Source organism: Patella vulgata, chromosome 3, assembly GCF_932274485.2.
Source record: "Patella vulgata chromosome 3, xgPatVulg1.2, whole genome shotgun sequence".
NCBI lineage: Eukaryota > Metazoa > Mollusca > Gastropoda > Patellidae > Patella > Patella vulgata.
This window is the reverse complement of record NC_065881.2, coordinates 40,748,831-40,764,680: the sequence shown is the minus strand read 5'-3', so window position 1 is coordinate 40,764,680 and position 15,850 is coordinate 40,748,831. Positions and strand designations below refer to the sequence as shown.

The following is a 15,850-nucleotide window of genomic DNA, read 5'->3' as shown; positions in this document are numbered from 1 at the left end:
CTAATTTAGATTTATGTATATATATATATATAATTATTATTTTATCAAAGCTTGGTAAAATAAATTATTATCTGTATATTAAATTTAATTTCTGTTCGGACGAGCAGACATGTTATTGAATAAATGAGCAAATAAATACTAATTGTAAACAAAACATATTTATAATTTGTAAGTATCATCTACCAGTTATGTAATATATTGACAAAAATTACGAAGAAGTTCCTTTGCTAACGATTGGATGAAATCAAATTATGTATTTACATTATATTTTTTGTAGTTGAGGTTAATTTAAGGTAATTTAATATTAAAAAAAAAGCGAAAAAGAAATTACTCATCAGAGCAGAGGTGGTATGACTTTGTTTTGCTTGTGATAGGATCCAACATTTAAAACATATGACAATGTGAGGTACATGTATAATCCGATTTTTATGCATTTTGTATGCCCCAATTTTCTTGTGAAACTTGACACATAACCACTTATAACAGAGTCTGCTGAATAATAAATACTTTTTGGAGAAAAGACAGATACTTATATATATATATATGTATATACATGTATATATATATTGTTAACAATGATTTTTCCACAGAAATTTATTATTCCCGAACCAAGTAGTCTCTCTAAAGAAGATATTCAATCTACTGTTGTTCACAGTAATCAAGACTAAATAGTTGGCAATTAACTGTTAAGAGTGGTCATTTCTACTGACGATACAAGGGTATCGACTAAGCAGATGACAGACACAGTAGGACAGGAAAGGAAAACTCTGTTGCACACTACACTATGAAAGTCCACATAGTAGATAACTCGATACCCAGTAGTTGGAATTCAAACAATAGCAGGTTGAAAAACAGTCCTAGTCAAATTTGCTGCACTCTGTTTTATTTCAATTCATTAAAAAGATTTAAATATTGAACCCTCTGGATACCATCTTTGGGGAGTGTTGAATTGAACAAATGAAAAAAAAAAAACTTCACATGCCAGTGCTTCTTTTGGTTCTATTACAAAGTAATTTTAAATATGAACATTTAAAAATGAGATAAATATGAAGCAAAAAAAAATCGCTGTAATTTAAGTATAAAAGCTTTTTAATACAACTGACATGTTGTGTGAGCCGAAACTTTCAATTCAGATAAGTTACTGTACTATTATATAGTAAATAGATTGAATTGGTGACAGTGATTAGTTACAGTCAGTGATACTATTACTATATCTGGCTTGATATATATTATATGTTAGCTTGTAACTATCTCCAATCTTTATAGGCCATCACTCTCTTTGGTACCACAGATCATTTATATTATGTGTGTTATTTGTTCTGAAGCCATATCATTGCAATTTTGTACAGTACTTGTGTGCCGAGATGTAAATATTTATTTACTTTTCATGTATTAAAGATAAATTCTAGAGGGTATAATTAAATTGTATATTTATGATTGCTCTAAACCAATGCAATCACATATTTTATTGTAAATCTACTGGTGTTGATATCATGATGGATATTTGTTATAAATAGATAATTATGTGTTTGAAGTTTAGTAGGTACACATCAAGTGTTTTTCATCTTGTCTGTATTCTATTGAACAGTGTATTGTTACTGTGGCGTCCACAGGGTTTCTCTTTCATGACACAAGTCTTCGATACTCAAATATTTAGTCTTCACCTGGCTTGTGCTATTCTTACCCAAATCAAAACATACTTTTCCAAGACTATTTTATTTCTTTTAGTACGAAATCATATTTGAAGTAGTCCGAATCAAATATTCAACATCCAGTATTTATTTGTCTATTAGAATTTGAAGTGTTTTTGTGGTAGGAAGAATGAGTTCCTGTAGAAACAGATTAAAGGAATTGAAAATCAGCCTAAAACTAAAACTGTGGTCATGTTTGATTGTTGTTGTTTGATAATGATATGCGTTAATGAATTTTAATCGAATATATTTACAGTAAAATTGTTAATGACTTAACAAGTTATACTATTATACAATTTATGATTACTTTGTATCAAAAGTTATTCATTTGGTCGAAATTCCAAAATATCTAGCTGGAGCTTATTTATTAAAGATACATTATGGGAGATTAGATAAAGAGCTGACAGTTCTCGCTATAATAGTTAAAAATGTATTCTGTATTTTAACACTGTGACATTGGTAGTGTGGAGCAATGGAAATTGCAAATTGTAAAACTTTAATACGTATTATGAACTGCTGACATATGTATTTTGCACCATGAACATTGAAATAATTTTGGCAACGTTATCCTTCCATAATATCTGACCAATTGTGGGTTTCTCAAGTTTATGTACGGAAGTTTTCTTCTTTTTTTTTTTCCATTTCCATTTCCAGGTCGTCACATTCTATTCCATTGATTAAGTTCCAAAGCGGTATTATTTGTGGGGATCACGGTGGCTAAGTGGGTAAGGCGCTGGCTCGCCAGCCTGGAGGTCGGCCGAGAAAGTTCATCCAGATTTTCCGGCGTAGTTCTCCCTTGTCAGTGATGCAGGACGGAGGGGCTGACAAGGAAAGCTGTCTAGTCGTTCGGATGGGACGAAAAACCGAGATCCTGTGTACACGTTGGCGTGCACGTAAAAGATCCCTCATAGCACACTGTATGGCGTATGCCCGTCTTCATTAACCCAGTTCGGAGCAAAACAGTAGGACGTTAAACCCCATTTCATTTCATTTTTTCATTGCTTTCTTTGTTTCTCCTATTATCTTCTCTATTAATTATTTGTAAAGCTTAATGTCTGTGTGTGTCAGTTGCATTTTTTGGAAAATATCAAATTTTCCATGACTTTATCCACACTAAAATGTACTCAAATTAATGATTTAATATATAATTAACCAAAAAATAATCAAAATATCAATGGTAGATAATCTTACAGCTTTGATTCAGTTGGATTAAAAATAGACCTGTCAAAAGATTTCGACAACAATTATAGGTGGCACTGGTTTCTCTTGTCTATATTATATCCTATATGATGCTGAATGGTGACATATTTTCAATTCATCATATCTTTTTTAAATACTGAACTAAATTGAGCTATTTTTGTACTGATAATCCTTTTAGTTTTACAGATTCAACTTTCACAATATTGCAGTAAATCAATCAGAGGGTTCCCACACAGACCTAGTCTGTTTTCCAAACTTGTTCAAATGTTAGCTGATAAAAGTATTGTTTAAAAATTATTTTGGTATAGGAGGCTTCCACTTGTCATCAAAAGTTGAATTAAAATCTATTTGAAAAATTTATTCATGTCATCAAATTTTGCATTATTGCATTACGTTATCAAATTCTGAATTCCTACCCTATTATAGCCTTAACTAACTAATTGAAATTAAGTTTGGAATTTTGGCAAACCTGTCGAATACATATGGTAGGCAGAGTGGATTGTTCCGTCTATATAGCAATGTACTCAATAATAATATAGTCCTAGGATTCATGGATGGTAATTAGAATGGGCGTTATTTTTCCAGTACCTGTAACGAGAAAACGGACAGTGACCGTCCATCGCCCACCTGGGCTTATTGGTTGTCTCATCTTGGTTGTTTGTTTGGCAATGAGAGAGAGGATTGAGAGTGACGAAGCACGTGACAGGGTGTTTTTTTCCGTGATGGCCAAAGTCGTCGTGTAGTGTGCTCAATCCACTTATATTGAGGCGATATTTGTCGCCAGACTCGTCGCTTGAGTTGTCGCATAGTGTGCGCCAGGCTTAAAATGTTCAGATGATTTATTGAGAAAATAACAGCTAAGGCCAGGATTTTGAATATATATGTTCGAAGACCTGTTAAAAATTTTACTTTCTATTTCTTGGCTGGGGGGAAATAATTTAAAAACAAAAAGTAGTTGGTTGCTCTTCTCAGAGGCTTCTAGTGCCAAATATTTAAGTTTTGAAATTTTAAACAAAACATTTTTCACACAACATCAGTACGCTATTTACTTATTGAGTCCCAAAGAAATAAAAATTAAATTGGTATGGCCTAACAGGGATGCTGTGCCTGAGGTTTCAAGAGAACTTTCCTTTGTTTCAATATCACAATTATTATCACAATTATAAATTTTAAGAAGATGGATATTTTGATCTTTTTCAGATCGTTAGATGGTCGTCTACAAGTATCTCACCGTAAAGGGTTACCACACGTTATCTACTGTCGTTTATGGAGGTGGCCAGACCTGCAGAGTCACCAGGAATTACGCGCCCAAGATAGGTGTGAATATGCATTTCATCTAAAACGAGACGAGGTCTGTGTCAATCCTTACCATTATATACGAGTGGAACCACCAGGTAGTTATATTTTTAACATAAGCTGGGCACAATTTGTTTTGACACAAGTTTCCATTTGATTTAAATTTTAAACATGTGTATGTGGTATGAAATCAGAGAATTAAATACCCTGCAATGAACATAGATCCTGGGAATAATATTAATAAAGTGAATATTCTAATGCCAAATGAATTGTGGAAGAATTCACAACATCAGGCAATTGATCTTGCTTTGATTTTCTGAAAGTAAACACGAATATGTATTGAATATGGATGGCTGCACACAGCTGCTCTACTGAGTGCAGTCTTTTATATGTATTTATATATATTCCTTAAAATAAAGAATTTTCTACTATGGCACAAATAAAAAAATAAAAAATGCTGTGGCAGAATGGAACTGCTATGGCACCACAGCATTTTTTGTACATCAAAATCAATACTTTTCTGAATTTTTCTGAAATTTATTTATTATACACATGATAAACAAAACTAAAGTAAACTGTCGTCGGATTGTAACTCATAACCAATGCTATGTAGTTTCCAGTTATCAACGATTATTTTCTAATCCCCATTATGGAATCAAAAACGATGTGTATCCATACGCGCGAATAGTTTGTGAAATGAATTTAAAATTTATTGTTTGTTTGGCATATAGAGATTCTCCTACGAGTCATTTTTGATATCAAAAAATATCAACACAAGTCGATAAAGTAAAAAAGACGAGTAGGAGATTTTATTTATCACACAATCCCTTCTTACATACACAAATAAATAAATATAATTCTTTGCTGTAGATTTCACTTTTAGTGAACCTGATTACATTACGGCATAGTGATACAACACTAAAACAGATCTATTTTATGTAATTTTGGTTTGAAAGAATTGCAAAAAAATAAATATGATGAACTTTTACGCTCCGTCCATGTCCTTCGTACTTGAAAAACGATTCAGTTAAAAATACAAATTACGAGAATGGTAACATTGTTCATGCATTAGCCAGAGTAACCAGGCAACAGTTTGTGCACTCTATGTCTAGTTTAGTTTATAATCGTTGAAAATAACACCACTGTAACGGTAAAGCATGGATAGGCCTACAGTGACCGTGGCTCAGTGTGCATGCAAGGCATTATCTAACTAACTAGGAGGCCAAGAAAGTTCCTCAGCATTTTCCAGTGTGGTTTCCCTTTGTCAGGATTGAGGGTTATGGTAAGGAACAGAGTTTTGTCAATTGGGATGAAAAACTGAAGTCCCATATACATATTGGCATGCACATAAAAGAACCCCTAATGGTTAGAATATGAGTAGGCTGTAGTGCCACTGTCTGGGTAAAATTTTCCTCATAACACACATAATAAAATAAAAAATAAGATAATCTTCTTATATAGCGCTGTGACCTCCAGTATGTAATACTGCTTTATGGTGCTTCACATAATTGTTAATAAGTTTAAAAATTAATATAGGGATAAAATTATCACAGAATCCATATTTAATTCTAAACTAAATCGAAGGTGACAAAAAGTTAAAAATTAATACAGGGATAGAATTATCACAGAATACATATAAAAGTATAACCTAATTGTAAGTTACAAACGAATTAACGATATGCAAGTTTGAAGAAATGTGTTTTTGATCTAGATTTAAAATCTGAGATATTAGGGCTTTCTTTTACATCATAAGGCAGTTTGTTCCATTCACAAGGAGAGGCGTACTTAAAGTAGCTAAGTCTCTAACTAAATATCAACCCAAATCTTCTACACTGAAAGCACAAATTATTTGCCAATTTAAATAAACATTTATGTTGTGATCTTACCGGGAAAAGATGGGCTTCTGATATCCAATATTGTACAGGAATCGTGTGCCAAAATCCATTTCAGCACTTTTTATAGACCCACATTTTCATGTGGACGTAAATTGACGTCGCCCCTGTCTGTCCAGATGTCCACAATTGTTGTGGACACTCTACAGGTCACAATTCTTATCCGATTTCAACGAAACTTGAAATATAGGTTTATTTCCATAATATCTCGATTCCTTTTGATAATGGCATGTATCGAACCGTAACTTCATGGATTATGGCCCCTGATTATACGAAAAATCCTGTTTTTAGCTTGTGGAAAATTTTTATCCGATTTTGTTGAAACTTGAAATATAAGTTTATAACCCAAACATCTCGGTTCCTTTTGATTAAGACTTCTGGCGTATTTCGCCGAACATAACTGATTAGAAATTACAGTAAAAACAGAAACGATTGAATGTAAATCAGTTCATATGCATTTATATTGCAATATTATATGCGTTGCTACCCATTTGTGTCAATTTCTAGGTCTCAAATATTAGCGATTTAGCTCCTTTAAACGCTTGTTCACCAAAACGAGTTCTTTGGGGCAGATTAATTTATTTTGAGTTGATGATGATCTGTGCTTTCGTGAAGGGTCGTATGGATGTATAAGTTGTGTGAGATAGCCTGGTGAATTGGGATTGTGAACATATTTTTCTTAAAGGCTATACAATATTTTAGAGGTAGCCAGTGTAATTCAGATAGGATTGGAGATATCTTGAGAAACTTTCGCTTGACAGACTATCCTTGCCTGTCTCCATTAGCCTGGTTGGTGCAGAAAAGTGGGACATTAAACCAATTTCATTTCATTTTTGTTGACCTCCTAGATGCTAAAGGTATAATCTAATAATAGATTTGATATTTTTACATGGTGTTAATGTTCATGAGACAAAGACCCCTATTCAGTTTCAGATAATTGCTACTATAGATATCACCCCTAATAAAAATGAAAATTCTGTTCAGGTAAAATGTTCCTCACAACACACACTTAGAGCCTACACATATCTGAACGTCATTCTGAGGGATTATTAATTCCCTTGTTAAATTCAATATTATAAAATAGAGTCTTTAAAACTAAAAAGGAATATTAGTCTAAAAATGTTTCAATTCCGTTTAGATATGATGATTTGAAATTTGTTCAACATTCGAAATCCACTGCGGACAAAATAGCCAGTGTCACCTACATGTATGAGTTTTGTTGAATTTTTTCATGTCCCTCTTTTTGATCTGATTGATTCAATTTTGATTTGGTTTTCTTGATTAAATGTTAAATAGTGATTTTGAGTATATTTTAGCATGGATTAAGTTGATTCCCTGTAAGCCTTTCACACATTTATATCCTGTTGAATATTTGGATTAATACATTAAAAATAAATTGTAATATCAGATAAAAAAGTAGACACATCAACTGTAATCTTCTGTAAAGGAATGTGGAAACTAATTTCGTAATCTACTTCATTCCTGCTAATCAAAGCGTAGGACGAACTTGATTTGCGAACCTCGTTTCTTCAGAGGCGGACATAGCTACAGTAAATCCGATGAACTAGGTAGTATTATTGGAAGAAATGTTGATCAGAGAATTGTTTATATGATTAGGAAACAATTTCAATAAGTAAAGCTAAAGAAGACGACACATATAAAAATAATGAAATTATAATTGCTCGGCAATATATTGCAATAAGCATTTCCAATAAATTGCCAAGCTGTGTATTGTGATACCATTATGTATTGATGTATCGTCCCACCACTAATATTTAGTTTGTTGTTAATATTGCTATTGCACTCTTAAAGAATAAATATATGGTTGTCTCTTACTTATTAAGATGTTGCGCATCTCTACATTCTTTTAAAAAACAAATTAAAACACATTTATTTAAACAAGTTTTTAACTGACTCTGTATACAACTGTTAACATGTCCATAATCTTGTTGGGTTTTTTTTTTTGCATGGGGTAGGGGAGGTATGATTATATTGTCACTTTGTAAAGTGCCCCTGAACATGTGATATGAAAGGGCACACTATAAATATGCTGTAAATAACAATAATAACCTTTGTAGATTGCTCAGAGGAATTAACTGTTTCATTGTCTGGCAACCTATCTTTATGTTTTAGTATTACCACCAGTATTGGTACCAAGACATACAGAAATACCTGAGAAGATTCCCCAACTTGATGATTATTCTACAACTATACCTGAAAATACTGACTTTCCAGCTGGCATCAATGAGAACTTCAGTATACCTGGTAAATCAGACATTTAAACATTTCATATTCAGATAAGATTTACTTCCCATATATTATCTGTGATTAGTCCTGCATTAGCAATAAAAAAAAGAAAATGCTACTAGAGTGTTCTGGTAATATTTTATCCCGAAAACTAGATTTTGAGTGGTTAATTAATTAATTCATCATATCCATGTGTTAAATTTCAGACAGTCCACCTCCTGGCTACATGAGCGAAGAAGGGGACACTTCAGATACGCAAGGAATGGGTAAGTAATTGAACAATTCAAAAGGATATGCTCACAATAATGCCATATTATAAAATTTTTGAATAAGATTATTTCTTTAACATGTTATCTTGAAGTCACACTAATACGATCATAATTCCTTTAGTTTTCTTCTAAATTACGACACATAATCTACATTGTCTTTATTGCTTTACAATGTTTTCTATCTTTTTTTTCATAATAATGATTTTTATACGCCCACATTTTCATGTGGACATATATTGTCGTGGCCCATGTCCGTCCGTCCGCCAGGATGTTTTGTCCACAATTTGTTTGTGGACACTCTACAGGTCAATTTTTATACGCCCACATTTTCATTTGGCCGAATATTGTCATCGCCCCTGACCATCCGGACGTCCGTCCACAATTGTTTGTGGACACTCTAAAGGTGACAATTTTTATCTGATTTCAACGAAACTTGAAATATAGGTTATCTCCCTAAGATCTCCGTTCCTTTTGATATTGGCATGTATCGGACCATAACTTCATGGATTATGGCCTCTGATTGTACGAAAAATCACGTTTTTAGCTTGTGGGCACCCTAGAGGTCACAATATTGATCTGATTTTGATGAAACTTGAAATCCATGTTTATAACTCAAAGATCTTGTTTGCTGTCGATATTTGCGCATATCGGATCGTAACTTCCTGAATCATGGCCCCTGATTGTACGAAAAATCCTGTTTTTAGCTTGTGGTCCCTCTAGAGGTCACAATTATTATCTGATTTACAAAAACGTTCGAATATATCACCGTTACACCGTAGTTTTGGCTGTGTTCAAATTTTGTGAAAATCGGACTAAAACTGTTGGACAAAATGGCCGCCCCTCTTACACAAATAGTGTATAACATCTGGTATATCAATTTTGATCTGATTTTGATGAAACTTGAAATACATGTTTATAACCCAAAGATATTGGTTCCTTTCGATATTTGTGCGTATCGGATCATAACTTCCTGAATTATGGCCCCTGATTGTATGAAAAATCACATTTTTATCTTGTGATCCCTCTAGAGGTCACAATTATTATCCGATTTGAAAAAATGTTCGAATATATCACCGTTACACCGTAATTTTGATTGAGTTCGGATTTTAAAAAACATTTAAATATATCACCATTCCACCATAATGAATGTTGAATTCGAATTTTGGGAAAATCGAAATGAAACTGCCCAACAAAATGTCCGCTCTTTGTACGCAAATTGTGTAAAAGTATGCAATACGAAGGTTGTGGACCCTCTAGAGGTCACAATTTTTATCCGATTTTGAAAAAACTTAAAACATTATTTTTATATCCCAAAGATCTCAGTCCCTTTTGATATTTGCGCATTTCAGACCATAACTTTCTGGATTATTGCCCCTGATTGTACAAAAAATCCTGTTTGTTTTTAGCTTGTTCTCTATCCATCTCTTGCAAAATGTGGGCGTATCCTGCCTGGCAGCCACTGATTATCTAATTTTGTTGAAATAGAACTTCTGGTATATCAAGGTTGTGAATGATCTAGTGGTCACATTTTTGATCCGATTTTAATGAAACTTGAAATACATGTTTATAACCCAAAGATCTTCGTTCCTTTTGATATTCGCGCATATCTGATCGTAACTTCCTGAATTATGGCCTTTGAGTGTAGGAAAAATGGCGTTTTGGGCTTGTGGTCCCTATAGATGTCACAATTTTTATCCGGTTTAAAAAAAAAATGTGTGAATATATCACAGTTCTACACTAATGATGGTTGAGTTCAAATTTCGTGAAAATCGGACAAAAACTGACGGAAATAATGGCCCCATCTTCTACGCAAATAGTGTAGAAATATGGTATATCAAGGTTATGGAACCTATAGAGACCACAGTTTTTATCTGATTTGGATTTTAAATATATGTTTTTATCATAAAGATCTTGGTTCCTTTTGATAATCACACATATCCAAACGTATATGTGGATTCTCTAGAGGTCACAATTTTTTTTTCAGATTTTAAAAAACGTTTAGATACATGTATATCACTATTCCACCATAATTAATGTTGAATTGGACCATAACTTTCTGGATTATGGCCCCTGATTGTACAAAAAATCTTTTTTGTTTTTAGCTTGTTCTCTATCCATCTCTTGCAAACTGTGGGCGCATCCTGCCTGGCAGCTGTTGGTTCACTTTAGTTTCTAAGATGTATTTCTCTTAATATACCTCTGTGAATCAGAAACAAGAGTTGTTTCCCTTGCTATTTGTGAAATAATGGAGTGAACTACATGTAGTATTAATAGGTTAAATGTTTTTGAATTAACAGCAATATGTTAAAATATAAATGGGTCAATCTTATGGTAATATCAGAGTTGATAGTTGATTTTTCACTTTTGTTTCTAACATGTATTTCTCTTAATATACAGCTGTGGATTAGAAACAAGAGTTGTTTCCCTTGCTATTTGTGAAATAATGGAGTGAACTAGTATTAATAGGTTAAATGTTTTTGAATTAACAGCAATATGTTAAAATATAAATGGGTCAATCTTATGGTAATACCAGAGTTGCTAGTTGATTTTTCCCTTTTGTTTCTAACATGTATTTCTCTTAATACACAGCTGTGGATTAGAAACAAGAGTTGTTTCCCTTGCTATTTGTGAAATAATGGAGTGAACTAGTATGAATACATTAATAGTTTTTGAATTAACAGCAATATGTTAAAATGTAAATGGTTCAATCTTACAGTAATATGAGAGTTGATAGTTGTTTGACGTGATGGCAGTCAGCATGCATCTGACATGTTCATGCCATAGTTCAATTAATATGCTCTATTGACTAATTATTACTTATCATTACTATTTATCATATAAATTATGTGAATTAAAAGTAAATATAGATTGAATGAAATGTGGTACAGGCATTGATTAAATCAGCCGAGTTTATTATGTGGTCGTATATTGTCGTCGCCCCCGTCCGTCCGTCCGATTGACTTTAAATTTGCACACAGTGTTTAAGGTCATGAGACGAAGAAGTCTATTCATTTTCAGCGATTTCCGAAAAGTACTGCCAGAGTTATGGCCCTTGATCACTTTGAAAAATCTTGTGGACGCTCTAGAGGCCAAAGTTAATATCCGATTGACATTAAATTTATACACTGTGTTTAAGGTCATGAGACGAAGAAACCTATTGATTTTCAGCGATTTCTGATAATTACTGCCAGAGTTATGGCCCTTGATCACTTCAAAAAATCTTGTTGACGCTCTAGAGGCCAAAGTTAATATCCGATTGACTTTAACTTTATGCACAGTGTATAAGGTCATGAGATGAAGAATTCTGTTGATTTTCAGCGATTTCCGATATTTGCTGCCAGAGTTATGGCCCTTGATAACTTTGAAAAATCTTGTGGACGCTCTAGAGGCCAAAGTTAATATCCGATTGACTTTCAATTTATACACAGTTTTTAAGGTTATGAGACGAAGAAGCCTATTGATTTTCAGCGATTTCTGATAATTACTGCCAGAGTTATGGCCCTTGATCACTTAAAAAAATCTTGTGGATGCTCTAGAGGCTAAAGTTAATATCCGATTGACTTTAAATTTATACACAGTGTTTGAGGTCGTGAGACGAAGATTCCTATTGATTTTCAACGATTTCCGATAGTAACTGGCAAAGTTATGGCCCTTGATCACTTTGCAAAATCTTGTGACGCTCTAAAGGCTAAAGTTATCATTCGATTGACTTCAGATTGATACACAGAGTTTAAAGGGTCAATAACACTCTTGCTGGCTTGACAGCCCCAGAAAATAAAAAAATAGCCTTATTCTAAGTACTAGATGTGTTAGTGTCTTACCTGTTGTGTAAATTATCCATTAAAACCTATTTTACTTGTCCAGAGGGTTCAAAAATATTTGAAAAGGTTTACGTCAGGCTTTTCAAATCATTTAGTTGAATTTTTCCAATTTTTTAAATTAGGTGTGTTAAGATGAAATTTATATCACCAATTAATTGGAATATTGTAAAATAGTACAATTTGTTGACCAGAATAAAGATTGGGACATATTATTCAGTTACAACAAGAGTGGTATTGAGCCTTTAAGATCTTGAGACGAACAAATATATTGATTTTCAATGAATTTTTATGACTTGAACAGTTAAATCCATGATATTAAAAGCTTTGTATACAAAACGTTAGCATGGGGCAGAACTTTATAAAAAAACAAACAAATTCTAATAGTTTTCTGATAATTACTTTGTGAGTTGTTGATCTTAATCAGATTTTAGTGTATTATAAATGTTTCATTACCGAAAAAAGTAAAAATATGCGACAACTCTTGTTGACTGCCCGGACGATTTAGCTGCTGTGGGCGTATGTTTTGTTGCCTGGCAACCTATCTTTAACTATTATAGTGAGAACTGCAAGCTCTTTATCTAATCTCCCATAATGTATTTTTAATGTCAGTCAATGATCTTTATTACCAATATGTAATATTTTTGGTTGTAAAGGATTGTTTTCGAATCCATAGTTGTACCTGACAGTGAGTAGGGTCGCCTGTCTAACCTCATGGGTTTTCTCTGGGTCCTCCGGTTTCCTCCCACAGCTAAAGACCCCTACGCGCAAGCGAATTGATGAAATGAAATTAAACCATATGTTAGTCCCGAAATGACCTAGTTTGTGTCGAGTGGACGTTAAACCCCATTTCTCTCTCTCACTGTGTAAAGGATTGAAGTTTAAACTTCATTATATCAGGCAGTGCAAACCCACATATGGTACATGTATCTTACTTAATTTTTAAAGATAATTCAGGGCACTACTATCCATCGGTTGACAAGTTTATATAAATATTCAAAGGTTCAGTACCATTTAGTGTTTATACATCCACATTAATTATAATTATACGTCGTACATGTATGTTGCCGTTGACCCTGTCTGTGTGTATGTATGTATGTGTGTGTGTCTGTGTATCGCCTACAGGCCACAATTCTTAACTGATCGTCTTGAAACTTTAAGTACTTATTTCTTATACCGTAAGGATGATCCCTATTGTCTTTGGTGTATGCCCGACCCCCAGGGGCAGAGCCATGCCCATTTCTTTTATTTTTTTGTTATCGTAATGTATCATCTTTAAACTTTGCATACTTATTTCTTTTACCCTAAGGAACATCCCTATTGTTTGTGGTGCATGCCCAACTCCCAGGGGCAGAGCCACACCCATTTTCTCTTTGTGTAGCTGTGTATCGCCTACAGGCCGCAATTCTTAATCAATTGTCTTAAAAACTTCTCATACTTACTCCTTATGCCCTAAGAATGACCTCTATTGTTTTTGGTGCATGCCCTACCCCTGGAACAGAGCCACGCCCAATTTTTGTGTGTGTGTTTCGCCTACAGGCCGCAATTCTTAACAGAGCCTGTTGAAACTTTGCATACCTATTCCTTATACCTTAAGGATGATACCTATTGTTTTTTGGAGAATGTCCGACCCCCAGGGACAGAGTCACACCCAATTTGTGTTTAGCGCCCAAGGCCACAATTTTGAATGGATTATCTTGGAACTTGGCATACTTATTCCTTATTTATACCCTAAGGATAGCAAATATTGATTTTGGTCCATGAGTCATGAGTCCCCCCGCCCCATTTGTAAGACTTTTGTAGAATTTTTGCTCTTTAAATTAAGGATAGCATTATATTGTATTAATTAATATCTCGGGCAAGTTAGTAGATTCACATATTTGTACTTAAATCAAGTTAGCGAATGAGTGACAGATGGTTACATAAAAAAGATTCATAATGTGGTAAACATTCAATTCTAGGTTGATAACAGATATCTCATGAAAAGTTTCTCCAGTAAATTTCCACTAACCATATAAGGGTGGATTTCAATGTCATTTGGCTCAATTAACCAATCTCTCTAATTATTTACATCATATTAGACCAATTAGATAATTGAAGGTCCAAAACCCAAAGCTACAAAACTATCATACTTGTGAGAATTCGTCAGACAGATTCTGGAAGGGAAAAGATGTAAAAATTTCTATCAGCAGACTCGCCCATGCAGCGAGTCTGACTGGCTAGGGTTTGAGAATGACTTTAGTATTGTAATCTATACCATTGTTGTATCCATGTATCTGGCAATGATATATAGAATGTAAAAACGAACTGCATTGTTGTTCCTGGAAAGACAAACGTCTTAACTAACTGAGAAAACAGTAAAAGGAAAATACACAACGTGAAGGGGAAGCAAAGACGATCACAAGGCTGCTAGATATGTAGTAAGAAAAGATGAATGGGTCATACGTAGGATGTGGCGACCGGTTTGGCATAGCCCGCTCTCCACGTCTGACAGAAGACCCATGGTGCTATATATTTGATTTGGTGCATGTGACTATAAGATTGAGTACCCTGCAAGAAATCTGGAAGAAGAAAACCCGTACAAACCAGCAACATGAAAAATTCTGCTGGAAAAGAGAATTCTGGTGAAAAAAATTTGGCAGAAAGAAATCTGGTGGAAGAACAATTTTGGGTGGAAATATTCACAAAATTGGGTAAATACATTTTTTCGGGAAAATACATTTTTTCGGGAAAATTGAATATGCAAATTTGTTAACAGACCACATAATAGTAATATCAAATAAGTGTTTTAAATTCCACTATATAGAGAATAAAATATAAGTTTTGATAGACGGGTTTATTAAACAATATACTATCATTAGTTAGATATGTATATTATCATTTTAACATGACCTGTAGTAAGTATAGTAAATTTTGAGTAATAAAATTAAATTAAAGTAGGTCTAGGGAGTAGGTTTAAAAAAATTTCTTTTGATATAACTAAGGAATAATAAAAAGGAAACGGAATAGGGAATAAAATAAGGGATTGATGTTGTCTCCGGATCAAAGTAGGAAGATGGCAGAGCTAAGGATAGAATTGGCATGTTTCTGCTTTGATTCGTTAAAATGTGTGTTTTTGTGTCATTCGTATATGTGGTTAGCTAATTAAAGCTAATATAGTTTTGGGACTTGAGTCCAATTTTCACAATTATGGTTTTAGTCGAGTAAGACTAAATTAGGTAATTTAGCTTTTAAATAAAAGGTTAGATTGCTAAAAATTGTGTTATTATGTTGTCCATATATGTGTTTAGCCAAGTAGAGCTAATGTAATTTTGAGACCCTTAGTCTAAGTTTCAAAGTTATGGTTTTAGTCGATTAAAGACTAAATTAGGTAATTTAGCTTTTGAATAAAAGGTTAGATTGCTAAAAATTTGTGTTATTGTGTTATCCATATATAT

General features: G+C 33.5%; 1 protein-coding gene across 2 annotated transcripts in view; it reads left to right on the top strand.

Moving 5' to 3' along the window:
* Positions 1–15,850, top strand: part of LOC126814552 (mothers against decapentaplegic homolog 3) — a 92,450-nt gene that overhangs the window by 23,283 nt on the left and 53,317 nt on the right. For both annotated transcript variants that reach the window (XM_050539785.2, XM_050539786.2), the window contains exons 3-5: positions 4,092–4,285; positions 8,213–8,344; positions 8,533–8,592. In XM_050539785.2, coding sequence (XP_050395742.1) covers positions 4,092–4,285; positions 8,213–8,344; positions 8,533–8,592 — 386 coding nt within the window. The remainder of the gene's footprint in view (positions 1–4,091; positions 4,286–8,212; positions 8,345–8,532; positions 8,593–15,850) is intronic.